This window comes from Ornithorhynchus anatinus, chromosome 2 (genome assembly GCF_004115215.2).
Source record: "Ornithorhynchus anatinus isolate Pmale09 chromosome 2, mOrnAna1.pri.v4, whole genome shotgun sequence".
Lineage (NCBI taxonomy): Eukaryota > Metazoa > Chordata > Mammalia > Monotremata > Ornithorhynchidae > Ornithorhynchus > Ornithorhynchus anatinus.
Genome location: NC_041729.1, coordinates 75498410 through 75519729, shown reverse-complemented (window position 1 = coordinate 75519729; position 21320 = coordinate 75498410). Strand labels below are relative to the sequence as shown.

The window sequence follows — 21320 nt, the reverse complement described above, 5'->3', positions numbered from 1 at the left end:
AATAGCTAATACCAAAGGTAAAGCTTCACACCCCAGAAAGGTTTAATGAAGCAATTTCCTAGAGTGTCTTTTGTTAGATTTTAATATATCATTTAACTAATGGTTACATATGGCAAACTAACTCCTTGGTTAGCTTAGAGCCACAGACCTCAGTGAGACTAGAAAACGGACAGGACTAAAAAAGGGGAGAATGATTTAATTCAAGCCATTAAAAATAACTCATATCCAAAACTTACTGCAAAGACGGCATCCTGAAATGGCAATAAAGCTTTGGTGAGGATCCATGTCATTCCCCAGAGTAAAGTTTCCATTAAAAAAAGTTCTAACATGCACTGCAGATACAATCCAAAAACTAGACTACTTAAATGAAACATCCATCCTCTAGGCTGCCCCCTCTTTCAGCTGCAAATAATTCTGTCAAAGGCACCATCTTCTTATGAGAAGAGCAAAAATGTGAGAAGCATGAAATCCTGCTGCTCCTGTCACATTTATTGTCATCCTCATTTTTTATACTTTTGCTTTATGCTTCCTTATGGATCCATTGCCAACCCCCTGCCCTGCCTTACTCTTCAACTGCGAGCTCTCTATGGGCCAGGCATAGTGTCCTAGTTCACCCATGTATTTCTTGTCCAGTGCTCAGTACAGTGATTTGTACATAGTAGGGGTTTAATAAATACTAATACTACCAAGAGTCAGGCAGCTGGGTTCTAGTTCTGTCATTTGCCTGCTGTGCATTCTTGGGCAAAGATGCAACTTCTCTGTGCTTAGGTTTCTCATCTCTAAAATGGGAAAAAACAACTGTTCTTCCCTCTTAGACTGTGAGACCGGGACTATGTCTCATGGGGTTACTTTGTATCAAGCTCAGCACTTGACACATAGTAAGTACTTAATAAAGACCACCATTTACTTTGTATCAAGCTCACCACTTGACACATAGTAAGTACTTAATAAAGACCACCATTATTATTAGAAAGGATTTTAAACTGTAGTATCGTCATCAAAAATGAAAGTGGTTTGAAAAATGTAGCTATTATCTAGAATAGTAAATGGACAAGACTGTAAACTCATTGTGGGCAGGGAATGTGTCTTTTTATTGTTATACTGTACTCTCCCAAGCACTTAGTACAGATCCTTGCACACAGTAAGCACTGAGTAAATACGATCGAATGAATGAATGAAATTATACTGAAATCTAGCAGCTACCAAAGAGCAAGATGTTATAATGCATTAAATTATAATTTGAGACAGTGAAGATTCAGAGTCAAGCCCTCTTGGATTATTATAACTGAATAATTACAAAAAGAGGTGAAAATATATTTTTGAATTTGCATATACAAACAATGGTTAACACAAAGCACACCATGCAGGTTACACTGTAGCAAAAATATCACCTGCTCCTTCTAGACAGTAAGCTTGCTGTGGGCAGGGAACGTATCTGCCAACTCTATTATATCATACTCTCTCAATCGCAAAGTTCAGTGCTCCACACATAGTAAGTACTCAATAAATATCACTGATTCTGCTCTAAAAGTACACAACGCTAGTGAGTAAAATAAACCATAGGTCCATTAGCTCAGCCAATAAAGGGAACTAATAAATACTTGAAAAGGTCTGGCACCCCATCCAGAGTAGGAGAGGAATTCAGATGCAACAGTCCTCCAAGCCCCATTGTGAGCAACATATTCAGTTGTGGGATCTCAAGACCTGGATTTCTAATGCTAATCTGTCACATGTTTGTACTTGGTAAACTGTCGCTGAAAATGTTGTTCCTGCCATCAAGACAAAGTCCTGCAGAACACTTCTTGCGGGGAATGTCAAGTCAGAAAACCCAATGCAAAAAAATACTGGAAAAATAGGAGATTTGGGAAGGATTACCACATGGTGGGGAATTCATAAATACATGACTGGTAATTGGGAAATGAGAGAAAACAGAACATTCCTTTAGGTGAAGGAATTTAAAGAGAAAAGTGAGGACCTGGCAGGGGATGAGACAAGAGGCATACATAAAATCCAGGCTAACCCAGTTAGCATTAATTTGTGATTGGGTGGCTGAAAATAGCATTCTCCCCTCTGCATCCCAAGTGAAGCAGTCCTGATGGGAAGCTGCTCTGCCCAGCCAGAGCTGGCTCTCTGCCCCAGAAACGAAAGACTGAAAAGCCACCTGCATTTGGCAAAACCCAGATTACTCAGCAACCATTCCTCAGACTCTGCTAAAGCAATTTTTAACAGGCCACTTTTCTAGCATTTCTAATTAGAGAGTCCATCGCTCACAAGAATATGGCTTCCAGCCAGAGACCAGTTCACAGGAACCATGCAGAGAAAGAGGAAATGTATTCCCTCCCGAGTATGGAAAAACACACTGTTTATGCAAGTTCAGCTCTACGAAGTACAATGGTGGATAATTGAATTCTATGATGTTTTTCCAGAAGTCATAACTCCTTATTTTTAACTCATTCAGGAATATGGAATTTTTAAATGAGGTTTCCAGGACCTTCCTTCAGAAAAACCCACTACCTGGATTGATGGAAAGAGCACAGGCCTGGGAGTCAGAGTATCTCAGGTTCTAATCCCGGCTCTGCCACCTGTGTGACTTTGGGCAAGTCAATTAATTTCTCTGGGCCTCAGTTTCTTCATCTGTAAAATGGGGATTAAGACTGTGAGCCCTATGGGGTACAGGGACTGTGTCCAACTCAATTATCATGTATCTACCCCAGAGCTTAGTATAGTGCCTGGCACATAGTAAGCGTTTACCAAATACCATTATTATTATTACCAAACATAACTTCTTTCCACTAGCAAAATAAAACATATCAAAATCTAATTCTGCCCATTGGGAAGGAAGACAAAGTAAGGAGAAGGCAGAGAAAGCATCACTCCTCTGTGCTCCATCGTAAAACAGAGAGGCCCAGGCCTGGCAAGAGAATTGCAGGGCAGGAAGCAGAGACACAATGTCCCCTTGCCACCTTGAAGCTATCGGAGCATTTTGGGAGGAGGCTGGCTCCTCTGCCAATAGTAGGAAAGCCCCACCGTGCAAGAAGAGGGCCAAACTTTCTAGGCTAGAAGCTAGAAGAACTCAGATATTTGGTTTTCCTGGGCTGGGTTTTTCAGATGAGCTCCTGACTGCAACCACACTATTAAGAGGATTGGTCTAGTGGGCAGAACATGGGCCTGGGAGTCAGAAAGACCTGGGTTCTATTCATGGCTCCTCTACTTATCTGCTGTGTGACCTTGGGCAAGTCAGTTAACTTCTCTGGGTCTCAGTTACCTCATCCATAAATGAGGATTAAATCCTCCTCCCTCCAGGTTAGATTGAGCCCTTTGTGGGACAGGGATTGTGTCCAACCTGATTAACCTGTATTCATTCATTCAATAGTATTTATTGAGTGCTTACTATGTGCAGAGCACTGTACTAAGCGCTTGGAATGTATAATTCGGCAACAGATAGAGACAATCCCTGTCCATTGATGGGCTTACAGTCTAATCGGGGGAGACAGACAACAAAAACGATAGCAATAAATAGAATCAAGGGGATGTACATCTCATTAACAAAATAAATAGGGTAATAAAAATATATACAAATGAGCAGACGAGCACAGTGCTGAGAGGAGGGGAAAGGAGAGAGGGAGGAGCAGAGGGAAAGGGGGGAAGGGGGCTTAGCTGAGGGGAGGTGAAGGAGGGGCAGAGAGGCAGCAGAGGGAGCAGAGGGAATAGAGGAAGCGCAGTCTGGGAAGGCCTCTTGGAGAAGGTGAGCTCTCAGTAGGGCTTTGAAGAGGGGAAGAGAGCTAGTTTGGCGGAGGTGAGGAGGGAGGGCATTCCAGGACAGCAGGAGGACGTGGCCCAGGGGTCGACGGCGGGATAGGCGAGAACGGGGGATGGTGAGGAGGTGGGCGGCAGAGGAGCATACGGGGTGGGCAGTATAAAGAGAGAAGGGAGGAGAGGTAGGAGGGGGCATGGCGATGGAGAGCTTTGAAGCCTAGAGTGAGAAGTTTTTGTTTCATGCGGAGGTTGATAGGCAACCACTGGAGGTTTTTAAGAAGGGGAGTGACATGCCCAGAGCGTTTCTGCAGGAAGATGAGCCGGGCAGCGGAATGGAGAATAGACTGGAGCAGGGAGAGACAGGAGGAAGGGAGATCAGAGAGAAGGCTGACACAATAATCCAGCCGGGATATTATGAGAGCCTGTGCCAGTAAGATAACCGTTTGGGTGGAGAGGAAAGGGCAGATCTTGGTGATATTATAAAGATGAGACCGGCAGGTCTTGGTGACGGATTGGATGTATCTACCCCAGTGCTTAGAAGAGTGTTTGACATATAAGCACTCAACAGATACCATAAAAATATATAGGCAGTGACCCCAAATCTAATTTCATAAAGCAGTATCAATCAGGTACCCAAACTACTGTATTGTACTCTTCCAAGAATTTAGTACTGGAAACATGTCCGCTAATTCTGTTGTACTGTACTCTCCCAAGTGCTAACTACAGTGCTCTTTCTGCTCAGAGAAAGTGCTCAATAAATACCACTGATTGACTGATTCCAGCTATGCTGTCTGCCCTCAGGGACCTTACATTCTAGCAGAGTTAATCTAAAATGCTTGGTTTAGTCATAATGATGGACGTAAAGAAGACCCACTTCATGCAGTTCCTCTAAGTATTCTTGCTGGTACTGTAACAGAAAGATTACTGGGTTGTATGGTCCCATTTTGACCCAGAAATAATCTTTCGAAACTCTCTGCTTGATACCAGCATGAACTTGTGGAGGAATATAAGCTTGTTTCCTGCTGAGAAGTAGAACTGAACTAGAGGGAGGGAATGTGGTCTAATGACTACAGCGTGGGTATAGAAGTCAAGATTCCTGAGCTCTATTCTCTGCTCTGCCTCGGGACAGCTGTGTTGTGGGCAGGAAATGTATTTGTTATATTGTTACATTGTACTCTCCCAAGCACATAGTATAGTGCTCTGCAAAGAGTAAGCACTCAATAAAATGCGATTGACTGACTGTGCCCCCAGACAAACCACTTGATTGCTCTAGGCCTCAGCTCACCCACAAAATTTTATATTAATGCCAGACTTTCCTTATAGCCTAGGAATCCTGTGAAAATAAAGTGGGATAATAAAAAAACTTAAAACTATTAAAATTTAAGGTACCATTATCATCATTAGAATTACTATTTTCATTTTATTTTATTATGGTACTTGATAAGTGCTTTCTATGTACCAAGCATTGTTCTAAGCTCTGGGGTACACAGAAGTGAATCAGGTTGGACACAGTCTCTGTATCACTGTGTGGTTCACAGTGAGAAGGAGTAGAATTTAATACCCATTTTATCGATGAGATAACTGAGGCACAGAGAAGTTAAGTCACCTGCCCAAGGTCACATAGCAGAAACATGGCAGAATCAGGATTAGAACACAAGTCTTCTTGACTACCAGGGCCATGCTCTTTCCACCAGGCCATGCTGCTTTTCTATCATTACTATTTCCCTTCTGCAGCTTGTGTGGTGTGTAGCAGCACCCTCAAGAGGTCTAACAGAGAAAAGGGGATTGTTCAAAACTGATGAATAATTTGCAAATAAACAGCTAAATTCTCCTGTACTCTAGTAAATGTTTCACTTAAAAAGCAACTAAACAGCTATGTCTAAAGTTTTCTCTTTAAATGAAAGAGAACTCTAACTGAATTGTTTTAAAATCTCAACAACTGTGGAAACATTGCTTATACAGTGCAACAAAAAAGAAGGAACTTGTATTGATTTAATATGATAGCCAATGTGAAATCACTGCAATGCTTTGATAAATGAGGGGCCCGTGAATACTGATTCATTAAACTGACACTTTATTTTATTAAGTCTCAGACAGAACATAGGGGGTTCATGACCGTACAGTACTACTGTTCCTGAGTCATCTGGCTAATTCCCACTACCTGAAATCACCCCACAGTCCCTGACCCACATGGGACTGAGTCCAAGAGAGCAGGAAAACAAGGTACTTCATCCCCAATTTACAGATGACAAAACTGAGACACACAGAAGTTACAGGACTGGTTCAAGATCTCACAGCTGCTAAATAGAGCCAGAACTAGAACCCAGGTATGGTTCATCATCAGGTAAAATCTTGGGATTGGAAAGTATTGTATGACTTTTCAAAAAAGTGGATATAGTTACAAATGTGACTCAAGGCACTGATGGAGAGAGGAATTCAAAGATGTGAAGAAGTGTACAGTGTTAGCTTGCTACAAGGAACTTTAAAAAGGAAAGAAAGGAAAGATGGCAAATGTTCAATCTGCATTGAGCAGATTCTATTCAAAAGTTTAAAAACCAAAAATACCATCAAAAGAACTAATATAACCTAGGATCAAACTGCCAAAGCACACAATTCTTATTGAAATTACTCTGCAGAACAACACAGTGGTGGGACATACAAACACTATGATACTGTTGCTTCAAAATGTCCTTGGAAACACATCTGAAAATCTAAGTTGCTAGGGAGCTTTCATTAGATAATATTAAACAATGCAACACATTCATATTGAGTCTTTTGTAGGCTGTCCTATATCAACAAACCAGTTACCTAAATAGAATGAAAAGTTAAAAAATCATAGTGCGCTTAACAATAGGAATGCAGAAAGTATTTAAAACCATTAAGTACAGAAACTGTCCTAATCAAATCAATGAATCAATAGTTCAGGCAGAGTAGTGTATTAAGTGTTCATTTGCTTCTATGGTTTCATCTATCATCACTACATGGATGATTCCCAAAGCTCCAGCTCCTGCCTTGATCCTCTGCAGTTTCATATTTCATCCTGCCTTCAGGACATCTCTCTGTATATGTTCCAGGTACTTCAAATTTAACATGACCAAATGAGAATTCCTCTTCTTCCCATTCAAACCCATTTCTCCCCAGTGACTTTGCCACTGCTGTATACAACACCACCTTCCACCTGTCTCACATTCCCATAACCTTGGCTTCATCCTCTACTCATCTCTCTCACTCAATCCACATAGTCAATCTGCCACCAAATCGTGTCAGGTCTACCTTCACACCATTTCTAATATCTGTCCTTTCCCCTCCATCCAAACTGCTACCATGCTGATCCAAGTACTTATCCTACCCTGACTACTGCATCAGCCCCTCATTAACCATTCTGTCTCCTACTTCTCTCCACTCCAGCCCATACTTCACTCTGTTGCCTGGATCATTTTCCTTAAATATAAAAAAACAACCACCCCTCAAAAACCTCCCATGGTTGTATATGCACCTCCACATCAGACACAAACTCCTTATTATCAGCGTTAATGAACTCAATCAGCTTTCTCACTCCTAACTTACCTCGCTGCTCTACTATAATCCAGCCCCACACATTTTGCTCCTCCCACAGTAACTCACTATTCGCCAACCTTATCTACCTTGCATTCAACCCCTTGCCCACATTCTCCCTCTGGCCCAGAACACGCTGCTTTTCACATCCAACACACCACCACCACTCTCCCCATGGTCAAAACTCTCTTAAAAATCACATCTCCTCTAAGAGCCTTTCTCAGACTAACTCCTCACTTCCACCCTAGACTGACCCTTCCTTCTGTCTTCCCTAGGCACATGAGTCTGTACTTTTTAAGCTCTCTTTGATATTCATTCCTCAGGGCTTATATCCAGAGCTTAATACAATTCATTCCACAGGGCTTCACACAATCACTCATCCTTTCCCATCTGATTACTGCATCAGCCTCCTTGTCGACCTCTCAGCTTCCTGTCTCTCCCCAAGCCAGTCTAAACTTCACTCGGCTACCCACATCATTTTTCTACAAAAACGATCAGGACATGTTTTCCCACTCTTCAAGAAACTCCAGTGGTTGTCCATCCACTTCTGCATCAAACAGAAACTCCTTACCATTGGCTTTAAAGCACTCAATCACCTTGCTCCCTCCTACCTCCTGGATACTTTCCTACTACAACCCAGCCTGCACACTTCACTCCTCTAATGCTAACCTTCTTACTATGCCTCAAGATGACCCCTCACCCTCCTGCCTCAGCCTTGGAGCACCCTCCCTCCTCAAATCTGAAAGACAGTTTCTCTCCCCCCTCTTCAAAGCCTTATTAAGGGCACATCTCCAAGAGGCCTTCCCTGACTAAGCCCACTTTTTCCTCTTCTCCCACTCCCTTCTGACTTGCTCCCTTTGTCCATCCCCTCTCCCAGCTCCACAGAATTTACATATTTTAGAATTTACATATGCACATATCTGCAATTTATTTATATTGACTGTCTCCCCCACCCCAGGCTGTAAGCTCACTGTGGGCAGGAAATGTGTCTGTTTATTGTTGTACTGTTCCCTCCCACTGCTAAGTACAGTGCTTTGCACATAGTAGGTGCTCAATAAATGTGGCTGACTGAATGAATGAATACATAGCTTTATTCCATGCCATTTCCTCTATCTGTATTTATTTCAGTGTCTTTCTCCCCCTCTAGACTGTAAGCTCCTAATGGACAGCTACCAGTTCCATTGTAATTCATTCTCCCTAGCAAATAATATAGTGCTATGCACACAGTTAACACTCAGTAATAACAATAATAATAATAATTGTGGCATTTGTTAAGTGTTTACTATGTGCCAGGCACTGTAATAATCATAATGATAATAATTATGGCATTTGTTAAGCGCTTAACTATGTGCCAGGCACTGTACTAAGCGCTGGGGCAGATAAAACAGATCGGGTTGGATACAGTCCCTGTCCCAAGTGGGACTCACAATCTCAATCCCCATTTTACAAATGAGGAAACTGAGGCCCAGAGAAGTTAAGTGACTTGCCCAAAGTCACACAGCTGACAAGTGGCGGAGTCGGGATTAGAACCCATGACCTCTGACTCCCAAGTCCGGGCTCCTTCCAATGAGCCAAGTTGCTTCTCACAATACTAAGCGCTGGGGTGAATACAAGCTAATTGGGTTGGACACAGTGCGTCCCCCACATGGGGCTCACAGTCTTAATCCCCATTTTACAGATGAGGTAACTGAGGCCCAGAGAAGTGAAGTGACCTGCCCAATGACACACAGCAGACAAGTGGTGGAGCCAGGATTAGAAGCCACAATGTTCTGACTCCCAGGCCAGTGCTCTATCCACTTGGCCATGCTAATATCATTGACTGACTGGAGTAAGTATCCTCCCTTCAAGGAGTTTTCAATCTAAAGGAGGAAGTAGATACTGAAATAATTTAAAGCTTGTAGGAAAGAAAAAAGGGGATATGTACATGAGTTAAAGTAATAGGGAAGATTTTTATGTCAGAGCTACTGAAGGTTCTAAGTACACAAATGTTCAGGCTGAGCTGAAGTACTGAAGGAGCAGATGGCTGGGATATAACCTGGGTGAGAATAAAAATTAATCTGGAAAGGCCTTCTGGTGGTAGTGTGAGATTTCAAGAGAGCTTTGATGAGGTAGACAGTCCTTTCTATGGCTGATTTGAAGGGGGACCAAGCTAATAACTATGGTCAGTCAACCAAACCATGATATTTATTGAGCACTTACTAAGCAATTACTAAGCACTTAGGAGAGCAAAATACAGTTGGTAGAAATGATCCCTGCCCACAAGGACCTTAAAGTCTAGTTCTCTAGAGAAGAGAAAACTAGCTCCTTGTGGGCAGAGTATGTGCTTGCAATATTGGGACATTGTTATATTGTACCAATTTGTACGTTCCAAGCCCTTAGTATAGTGCTCTGCACATAGTAAGCGCTCAATAAATACTATTGAATGAATGAATGAACGCTCCCAAGTGCTTAGTACAGTGCTCTTCACTAAGTAAGTGCTCAATAAATATGCCTGAATGACTGACCAGAATAATAATTGAGTTTTGTTTTGTTAAGTGCTCACTATGTGCCAAACATTGTGTTAAATGGGAAGGTAATAATAATCAAATACGTTATTATTATTATGGTATTTGTTAAGCGCCATGTGCCAGACACTGTACTAAGTGCTGGGGTGGATACAACCAAATCAGGGTGGACAGTCCCTTGTCCTACATGGGGTTCACAGTCTCAATCCCCATTTTACAATTGAGGTAACTGAGGCACAGAGAAGTTAAGTGGCGTGCCCTAGGTCACATAGCAGACAAGTGGCAGAACCGGGATTAGAACCTGTGACCTTCTGACTCCCAGGCCTGTGCTCTATCCATTACACTGTGCTTATATCAGACGCAGTCCCTGTCTCATAAGGGGCTCACACTCTAAGGAGGAAGGAAAAATCCAGGCAGGTGGAATGGTGTTGCAAGGCAGTCAGAGGCAGGAGAGATGAGAATTCGGGCCAGTGAGAAGGTGAGCTGGAAGAGTGAAGAGGGCAAACGGGGTGCAGTGAGGAAGCAGTCAGAGGCAGGAGAGATGAGAATATGATAAAATGAGAAAATTAGCTGTAGGAGTGAAGAAGGCAAATTGGGCTGTAATGGGAGAACAGTGATTAGGTAGGAAGGTAAGAACTGATTTCCTGAAAGCCAAAGTTGCTGCCTAATATGGAGAGGAATTGGTAACCATTGGAAGATTTTGAGTAGTGCAGAATAATCTTCTAGAAAAAATGATTCCAATAGCAGAGTGGAGAATTAGCAGCAGATGTGATTAAAGGGAAGCAGATCAGAGAAGAGGCTAAAGCATTAGTCAAGCTGGATGTGACAAGTGCCCAAACCAGTATGGTGGCCTTTAGGATGGACAGGAAAGAATGAAGAGGAAGGAGAAGATTTGGGAAATGGGGTGAAGGAAAAACTGACAGTAAAAACTTCCTGACATCTGAAAGCCGCAATTTACGCAACTTTAGAGGCTTGCTGAATATATACAGCCCAGTTAGTGAACAAATGGGTTTAAGAATTGAGATGTCCACCTATCAACTGCACTCTTGCTTTCTTCAGTTCAGCCATTCACCGACAGAGGCTTCTCTGAACTGCTTCTCAGTGAATACCCAGCCTACAGGTTCCCCAGATCAAGATTGTGTAACCTTCCCATCCAGCAAAAATCTGAATTAAGCATTGTTTCTGGGAACAGTTTGTCAATTTCCAGAGGAGCCAATGCCCAGATCTGTCATGCTCACTTTCAGCTAAATGAGTAGGCACAAGCCTGGAACCAGAGGAGATGTGCAACGTGACTAGCTAATCAGGTTGGATACAGGTCAAGACCCACAGGGAACTCCCAGTTTTAATCCCCATTTTACAGATGAGGTACCTGAAGCACAGAGAAGTGAAGTGACTTGCCCAAGGTCACAGAGCAGACGAATGACAGAGCTGGATTAGAACCTAGGTCCTTCTGGCACTCTGCCTCGTGCTCTATCCACTAAACCACACTGCTTTCTGGCAAGTTTGCTGGCTAAAAGAAAATTAGGGAGGACAGTTAAAAATGTTCTGACATTTTTTTCCTCAAAATTAAAAGTTTTGGATGCATTTATGTTTAGAATGATACATCTATTGGAGGGGGGAGGAGAGGAGAGGGAATGGTTAGGACTTTTATCTCGTGATAAACTTGCAGGATGATCATTTTCCATCATCAGTTGGCAAGAGATGTTTCGGGTTTTTTTTTTTCCTCTGACATCTAGAATAATTATTTCCTCATCCTCAATTACTGGAGCCCTTATCACCAATTTACTAATTGAGAAAAACACCTAAAAGGAAACTGTGGGAATAACTGTATTTAGGTTTATTTTAGATCACTTGTAAAATTAGATAGTAAAGCTTCTTAGCACTCATGTTATACATTAAGAGAAAAAGTCAGTTATCAGAAAGAAACACTCTAAAATTTCTTTTTCGGGGGCAGCAATTTAAAATTACATTTCTTAAAAAGTTCTAATGATCCAGAGGAATGATTTGAAGGATTTTACTGCCATTAGTTAAACTGTTCAATGATATTATTAGAAGTGCTAGTTGGAACCTATTAAAAACATTATGGGTGTAACACACATAAACACACTATTGAAGAAAATACCAAGGACAGTTTAAATCGAGCATGAGTGCATGTGTGACTGGAAAAAACAAAGTGGCACCCTTTATCCCAACCACACTAAAAAAGACTGCCCCTTGTGTTGTTGCATTTAATGTGGGCAAAACCTGGAGTTGTTTTCTTTTTGGTCTTCTTGTCTAGTCTATAATTCTTTATGAAGTTTTTGTTTGATAAGAGTGGCTACTTTTTTAAAAGCAATGGGCTTTGCTGGTCTATCCTCAGCAACTGACTCTGAGCACTGTCTGAAGTTTTATCATGTTCTTAAAATGTTTTCTCTTTCAGTTTCCCAATTACAACCTTCCATTCGCCGGTTCCTTTGGTAACCTGAGGTCATGTAGTCTTCTCATGTTTACTGCTCAGCATAGATGTTTAGAGTGAGCATAGAGTCAACCTTAGCAGACCGGCTTCATTCCAGAACTTTGTTGTCTGTGATCCTACCCAGTCATGTGAGGTTGAGTATAACCCATAAACGACAATGATAGACCTCCTCAAATGGCTGCGGTGAGATTTATTGGGAGAGCTTTACCTTGATCTCCTCAGAACTCTAACACTGCCCCTAATACACTCACTCTCTACTGCCTCTTAAGAGAACTGAGGAGCTCTAGACTGTAAGCGTCCTGTAGACTGTAAATTGTGGTGGATGGGGAACATGTCCACCCACTTGATTATACTGTACTCTCCCAAGCATTTAGTATAGTGCTCTGCATAGAGTAAGTGCTCAATAAATACCATTGACAGATTGATTGAGAAGCTGCCTACCATTGTTTCCACATTTCCTTTCATCCTACCACTACTATAGGTAAAAGTCACCCAACACTATAGCCTTCTTTTATTTTGTAAGAATGGGTGTCTCTAGGATGTCACATTAGCCGGTGTGGACAAGAGTAGTAGTACATACAGTAGGCATTCAAATTCCACTGATTGATTGATATTAGTAGTAATAATAGAAATATTTGAGTGCCTAACCTTAGTAATACAGTGTACTTGGGGAATGGAATACAAAGAATAAAGGATAAAGAGATACAATCTCTTCCCACAAGAAACTTAATCTGATGAGACAGACTAATAATAATAACAATAACAACAATAATAATAATTATGCTTGTGGTATTTTTTAAGGGCTTACTATGTGCCAAGCACCGTACTAAATGCTGGACTAGATACAAGATAATCAGGTCCAACATGGGACTTCAATTCTAAGTAGAAAGGAGAATAGGAATTGAATCCCCATTCTACGGATGTGGGAACTGAGGCAACAGATAAGTTAAGTGACTTGCTCAAAGTCATACAACAGATATGTGGGAGAGCCGAGATTAGAAACTAAGTCTTCTGACTCCCAGGTCCACACTCTTTGCCCTAAGCCATGCTAAGAGTAATATGAAATATAAAACAATCTAAAAATCTCTCCAATTTAAATGTACACTTGAATAGCTAGGTACACAAGAGCACAGAAGGTGGTGTAAATGAGTTCATGGGTACTAGCATTGGATAACATTTATACGGCCCAGAGTACTTGGAAAATGAACCGGAAAGTCCTGTTGGAGCAGGTGGAGGACTTTGAATGTAAGCAGATTTGGAGGAGGGAGTTCCAAGTTGGATGGAGAAACCTAAACAGAGGGATAGAGGCACGAGAGTTGAGAGCAAAGAACAAGTACAAGGGAACAAAGAAATGGGGAGAGCAGGTAAACAGAGAAGATTGGGGTGGAAAGCCTTGAAGTTGACTATGAGGTGTTTTTGTTTGAGGTGAAGAGTCACAGGAAGGTAATGGAATGTTTTGAGAAGCAGAGCGGCCTAATGGAGACAGCATGAGCCTGGGAGTCAGAATGACCTAGGTTCTAACCCCAGCTCTGCCAATTGCTTGCTGTGTGACCTTAAGTAGGTCACACACAGTAAGCGCTCAATAAATACAATTGAATGAACTTCACTTCTCTTTGCCTCAGTTTTCTCAACTGTAAAATGGGGATACCTGTTCTCCCTCCTACTTACACTGAGCCCCAGGCAGGACAGGGACTGTGTCCAACCTACCCCAGAACTTGGAACACAGTTTGACACATAAGTGCTCAACAAATATTATTATTTAAAAAAAAAACATGTTGGCTGAGACATGCTGCAAGAAGGTGATCTGTACAGCACAGTATAGTACATACAGGAGAGGGGAGACATGGACATTATGGAGAACAGGGAGGAAGTGGAGGTGAATAGTTTGGTTAAACTATGACCAGAGCTAGCACCTCGTGCATCTCTGTGAGATAGTCCCTGAAAAGAAAAAAGTAAAGTGTCTAATTAATTAATGTTGGTATTTGTTAAGCACTTACTATGTGCCGAGCACTGTTCTAAGCGCTGGGGTAGACATAGGGGAATCAGGTTGTCCCACGTGGGACTCACAGTCTTAATCCCCATTTTACAGATGAGGGAACTGAGGCCCAGAGAAGTTAAGTGACTTGCCCACAGTCACACAGCCGACAAGTGGCAGAGCTGGGATTCGAACTCATGAGCCCTGACTCCAAAGCCCGTGCTCTTTCCACTGAGCTCTGGGAGTATATTTTACTCCCATGAATATTTTTAAATTAACATTTCCAGGTAATATTTGGAAGTGATATGCAAAACAATGATGAGTAATGTGTTTTAAATTCTGTGGAGAGAGAAAAATTCAGTCTAAGTACTGTCATCCTGATTATTCAACAGTTGATTATCCATTTGGCTGATACACACTCTTCTTCTCCCCTTTCATCTTTTGCCCATCTTAGAGACTTTGTCCAGAGCATTTTCAATTTGTCTGAGAGTGAATGACAGAACTGAAACTCAACTTTGCTACAAATTATTTGGAAGAGGGTAGTGGACCATTGGCTAAAATGAGTTCTTGGGGTGACGGGATGAAGTTTTTGCTATCCTTGTATCCAGGAACCTCTATTATCAGGATTTCAGGGTAGAACTGTGATGATGGTCACAACACATGAAGAGTAAAAAAATCAAGAAGACCATGACCTGAGAGTGGAAAGAATGTATGATGATCATTCATTCATTCAATAGTATTTATTGAGCGCTTACTATGTGCAGAGCACTGTACTAAGCGCTTGGAATGTACAAATCGGTGACAGATAGAGACAGTCCCTGCCCTTTGATGGGCTTACAGTCTAATCGGGGGAGACGGACAGACAAGAACAATAGCAATAAATAGAATCAAGGGGATGAACATCTCATTAAAACAATAGCAATAATAAATAAATAAATGATCATGTGTGGGCCAAGCAAGAGGGAGGTCCCTCTGGTTTTTTTTCCTTTTTTTATGGTATTTGTTAGCACTCACTACATGCCACACACTGTTCTGAGTGCTGGGGTAGGTACAGGTTAATTACGTCAGACACAGTTCCTGTAGTGTATGGGGCTCATAGTATAAGTAGGAGGGAGAATAGGTATCCCCATTTTACAGTTAAGGAAACTGAGACCACTCAGGGGAGATGGAAACTTGATCTATAAGGAATGGAAAATGTGGCCTACTGATCTCTCATACTCCTGGATAAGTACTGTTACCTACATCAATCAATAAATCATATTTATTGAGCATTTACTGTGTACACAGCACTGTACTAAGCGATTAGAACTGTACAATATGCGAGTTGATAGACATATTCCCTGCCCACAGGGGGATGCAGACAATACTATAAATGAATACATTATAGATATGTACATAAGTGCTGAGGGGCTGAGGGAGGGATGGATAAGGGGGCAGATCCAATTGATGCAGAAAGGAGTGAGAGAAGAAGAAAAGTCTCTAAGAAGGGGATACAGGGGCACCTGCTTTTAATCAGGCTTTGAAGATAAGAAGAATAATCGTTTGTGGGATATGAAGATGGAGGGAGTTCCAAGCCAAAGGAAGGACGTGGGCAAGAGATGAGCAGCAAGGTAGATGGGATCGAGGTACAATGAGTATGGTGGGAGAAAAGTGGGTGGGCTGGGTTATAGTAGGAAATCAGGGCGGTAAGGTAGGAGGAGACAAGATAATTGAATGCTTTAAAACTGATGGAAAGGGCTTTCTGTTTGATGTGGCGATGGTTGGACAACCCCTGGGGTGTCTTGAGGAGTGGGAAAACATAGACTCAACTGTATTGAGGAACAATGAAAAATGTTTTTCAGAAAAGTCAAGCAGGTAGCAGAGTGAAGTATGGACTGGAGTGAGGAGACACAGGAGGCACGAAGGTGAGCAAGGAGGCTGATGCAGGAGGACTAGGATAAGTGGTTGGATTAACATGGTAGCATTTTGGATGGAGAGGAAAGGATGGATTTTACCAATGTCATGAAGGTTTAATACACAGGATTTGGTGACAGATCAAATATGTGGGTTGAATCACAGAGATACATTGAAGATAACACCAAAGTTACTGACTTTAAGAGAAAGGGATTGTATTGTATTATTTTCTAGTCTTGTCTCTTTGTACTGTTGTCATAACATTCGTACACATAATTTACAATGTGATGTCACAAATAAGTCGATGTCTTACCATAAGCATGATTTTAATGTTCAACATCACTTTAGAAGACAGGACCAAGAACAAAATTACAACGCTTCATGAAAAGTCTCTTTTTTCTTCATATTCCAACATCTTCAAAGAAAAAAGGAACTAAATAAAATAGGATTTCAGAGAACAGAATGTCCAACTAAGTCTGAGATCTTAGTGAAAGAGCGATGGATATTCAGATGAGGCCCATTGATTGGGAGATCTCATTAGTACATGGCTGAACTGTGGGCAAATGTTTCTATTTTCAAGCTACCATAGCAATGAGAACAATGAGGTGAATGTCCAAGTTGTCCCCCTGTGCCCTGTTAGCTGGCTTAGCTCTGGGCCATCATTGGAGTGGATGTGAGAAGAATAGGGGATAAGCTGAGGCAGGTCACTCCACTCCATGTACAACAGCCCCAGAACTATGGCTTAGCCCTGGATCCACCATGGTCTGTAAAATCCTAGCTTCAGGTTGTGGATGTGGTAGAGGGGGGAGGAGACAGGGAGGGGAAGGGAAAGGAGGAGGGGATTGGAGGGAAAGGGGATGGGAAAGTAAGAGGAGGGAGGAGGGGGAAGAGGGAGGGTGGGGAAGTGGGAAGAGAGGGGAAAGGGGGAGAGATGGAGGGAAGAGGAGAGGGGAAGAAGGAAGGGAGGAGGGGAAAGGAAGGAGAGGGGAGAGAAGGGGAAAGGGAGGAAAGGGGAGAAGAAAGGGAGGGGAGAAGAAAGGGAGGGGAGAAGAAAAGGAGGGGAGAAGGATGGGAGGGGGAGGGTAGAAAGAGAAGGAGGAAAGGAAGAAAAAGAGGAAGGCAGCATAAGTGTCTTTCCTCTCAGAAAACAGCCTGTCCTCTCCTATTCTATCCATGTCACCTTGTACATTGTTGCAAAAGTGTACTAATATTAATGGATGAGAGAGAGATAAATTTCTGGCTGGAAGTCCTAAGGGCAGTGTATCTGGTTCATACAAACCAGACCCCTGAATCTGATGAGGAATCCACCATTCAGTGGCCTTAGTTGTTCATGTTCCTACGAGGGTGGTTGGTGAAGCTTCTCTATCTACCCTGCTGCCTAGTCACTGGGGCCTCTGCCCTGCATATTTCTGAGACAGAAAATTCTAGAAGTTCAGCCCATGTCCTGCACAATGGTACTAGATCTAGGTGCCTCAATTCCAAGTCTAGAATCCTCACAACCGTACTCCTGCCCCACCTCCTGCCCTCACACTCCACACCAGTGCTGATATTCCATGGAAAAAGCCCTGATCAGAAGTAAGAACCTCCTTAGAAGAATGGCATATTAGTAGCTTAACTGTCTCCCGATTAGACTGTAAGCCCGTCAAACGGCAGGGACTGTCTCTATGTGTTACCGACTTGTTCATTCCAAGCGCTTAGTACAGTGCTCTGCACATAGTAAGCGCTCAATAAATACTATTGAACGAATGAATGAATGAATAGCTTAAAGAACTTGCAAGGTCTAGAAAAGCCTGATGGCTCTCCATCAAGCCGATCAACAGAATGAGGAGTAACAAATACTGGATACTGCAGCATAATAGAAAATGGTGATCAGGGAAAGTGACTATAAATTTAGGAAAATATGAAAGTGCCTAGCAAATATGAAGTTCAGTACAATGCCTTCTAGATAACAGTGGTAAAGGCAGCATGAACATTTTAAAAAGTATTATGGGAAAGGAATTTGAAAGTAGAAGAATCCAAAGCTCTTTTCTACAGGATAAATATTATGCCAGATTGCACATAGTTATCCCATTCTTCCTGTCTCTTAACTGTGCTATCATCAACAAATCAATCATATTTGAGAGCTTATCGTTTGCAGAGCACTGTACCAAGTGTTTGGGAGTGTACAATACAACAGAGTTAAAAGGCACATTCCCTGCCCACAATGAGCTAACAGTCATGGCCTGATTTATTAGCCAGTTAATGAAAGGGAGCACTGTGGCCAATACTTTTGGGGTATAGGTGAGGTAAATTGTACTGGAACATCATGAGTCTGAAGCAGACCAGGGACAAATGGCAAGATGATTCTGCCTTGTGCATTAGTCCTAATTAATAAGCTCGTTGTGGGCAGCAAATGTGTTCTTTGAATACTGTACTCTTGCAAGTGCTAAGTATAATGCTTTGCACACAGTAAGCACTCAATGAATATGACTGAATGAATGAAAGAAATGGCCATGCCCAATGGACAGCCACTACTACCTTCTGGTTCCTACCTTAGGGGCCAGTAGTTTGACTGGACTCTAGGGTCAACCTTGAAATCACGCAAGTGGGTATTTGGCTGGGGGAGCTGAGGAGGGAGAGAAGATATGACTAAGGGGTGATGGTGGAGAGAGCAAGGCTGAGGAAGCCGGGCTAGTTTTGCAATACTCTCTGCCAGTTCACTGAAGGTGCTGATGTCAGTGTTTCTGAGATGGACTGAATGCAGAATCAGGGCAAGTGGCTCCTCTGCCTGGTTCGAACTTCAATACTTTTGCATATCACTCTCCCCACCTTCAAAGCCTTATTAAAATCACATCTCCTCCAAGATGGCTTCCTCAATTAAGCCCTCATTTCCTCTACTCCCTCTTCCTTCCAAGAAGTCCTTGCACACCTGGATTTGTACCCTTTATTCATCCCAACCTCTTCGCACAGAACTTAAAATATCCATCATTTTTTTAATGTATGTCTCTCATTCTAGACTGTAAACTCCTTGTGGGCAGGGAATGTGTCTATCAACTCTGTTATACTGTACTCTTCCAGGGGCTCTGTACAGTGTTCTGCACATAGTAAGTGCTCAATGAATAAGCTTGATTGATTTTTGGGGGGGAGGGGGAGTACACAACAGAAAGCAATCAGCTCCTGAGACCATGTAGAACAAAAAATCAAAAATCATTTATTTTAGAAAATAAACTTCAAGAAACACATTCCCCAAAGAGCTAAATCATTTGAATGCAATTCAACAGAATGAGTGTGGAAAATTTGTATTACTGGAAGAGAATCAGTCATTAAAATCCACAAGGCCTGAAGAACAGAGGAAGAGATCTAACTCCTCCTCCTCCAAACATTTGAACTCTTCGATGGTTTCTGCTGGAAAGGCAAGGACTAAATATAAATAAAAAGTGAGACTTGGAATGAGAAACTTCAGAAGAATAGCTGGCTAGAATTGAATACAAATTTCAGTGGTCTTGGTTACCTTGGCCAGATGAGAATTGATCCATTTAGTGAAAGTCCGTTTTTGCACTATCTCTTGTTCATCTAGAAAATAAATCAAGACATTGATTAAATATCATTGGCAATTACTGAGACATTTGATCATGGAAAAATGATATTTGCTACATTACAGGTCACTAAGGAAACAACATAAGATTTTATTTCTTCAAGTAATTTGATTCACTTCTTTCCAAATATTATTTATGAAAAGGAATGTAGTGCAACCCCAAAAGACTGTGTTCATCAATAAATCCATAATATTAATGCCATCAGTACTTCAAAAGTATTTTAGTAACTCAGGCTATAGCATACTACCAAATTTCTAAAGAATTCAGAAGCAAATTTAAGATGATGGGGTCAAAATTAAAATGTTAAAATACCCAACCCACCAAAAAGAAAAAAAATCCTAATCGCTATATAAGACCAAAGAGTAGTTTCCAAATTATTTTTGTCTGGAGGTACACAAATTCCTTCTTTCTCTTTCACAGCATGCTTCCTTCCCTGATAAAATTGGACAGATCTGAGAAAAAAAAAAGGCTTGATAGTGGCTTTTTAAAACTATTGCTAGATTTTGTGCTTTCACACATTTTCAAAAACAAATTATCATGAATATCAAGAAAATCAAAATCAAAATTATTACATATTAATTCGTTCATTCATTCAATAGTATTATTGAGTGCTTACCATGTGCAGAGCATTGAACTAAGCGCTTGGAGTGTACAATTCGGCAACACAGACAATCGCTGCCCGATGAAGGGCTCACAGTCTAACTGGGGGAGACAGCACAGCAAAACTGAACAAAACCAAAACAAGACAACATTATCATGATAAATAGAATCAAGGGGATGTACACCTCATTAACAAAATTAATAGAGTAATAAATAGAAATGAATGAATACTATCCTAGAGTTTTTAGTCAGTCATGAGAGATTGAGGCTGTGGGGCTTTATTGTTGTTGTTTTTTGGGTTCTGTTTTTTTTTTTTTTTAAGTCAAATGCTCTCACATTTTATCAACTGTTTGTAAACATCCTCTTTTTATAGATGCGGTAGTCAGCCACCCAAGTTCCTTTGCCATTTTAAGTAACTCTTCAAATTTCTGCCCATGACCTGGCTCACTCAAAATAAAAAAGGACTTTTAGGAATTCAGTGCAGTTTTGGCATAGAAGTAACTCACACTAATGTGCTAAAAGAAACTGTCTTAGAAAACAACTAGTGAAGAGATCAGAGTCTATATATTTGTCCAACTCTATGAAAAACTCCAGTTCTAAATTAAATATGTTCCCTCAATAGTTTCTTCCAAGAGGATCCCTAACAAAGCACTATCCAACAAGCCTAAAGCGTAACCAAGTGGCGGTATTGAGGGCTTACTGTATGCAGAGAATTGTACTAAGATCTTGGGAGACTACAACAGCATTGGTAAACATGATCCCCACTCTCAATGGGTTTACACTGCAATAAACTGCCCTGAACAGCAGCAAATTTGGTGGTAGAATCTCAGATTTCCATATTTCTCATCAATTTAGTTCATTCTCTGAGAGTTTCTCTGCAAGGCCATCATCCATTTAGACAAGTTCACTGTTTACTCATCTTGTGATAAATGCAAGATTGTTGAGCAACTAACTGTTAGACTGAACTTTTCATGTGTCAGAGTCCTTACCAAAGAATTATAGTTACA

At 41.5% G+C, this 21320-nt stretch overlaps 1 protein-coding gene across 12 annotated transcripts in view; it reads right to left on the bottom strand.

Moving 5' to 3' along the window:
* The window catches only part of SYNE1 (spectrin repeat containing nuclear envelope protein 1), a 518607-nt gene that overhangs the window by 409913 nt on the left and 87374 nt on the right, over positions 1 to 21320 (bottom strand). For all 12 annotated transcript variants that reach the window (XM_029048032.2, XM_029048087.2, XM_029048053.2 and 9 more), the window contains exon 3: positions 19629 to 19690. In XM_029048032.2, the coding sequence (XP_028903865.1) occupies positions 19629 to 19690 (62 nt within the window). The remainder of the gene's footprint in view (positions 1 to 19628; positions 19691 to 21320) is intronic.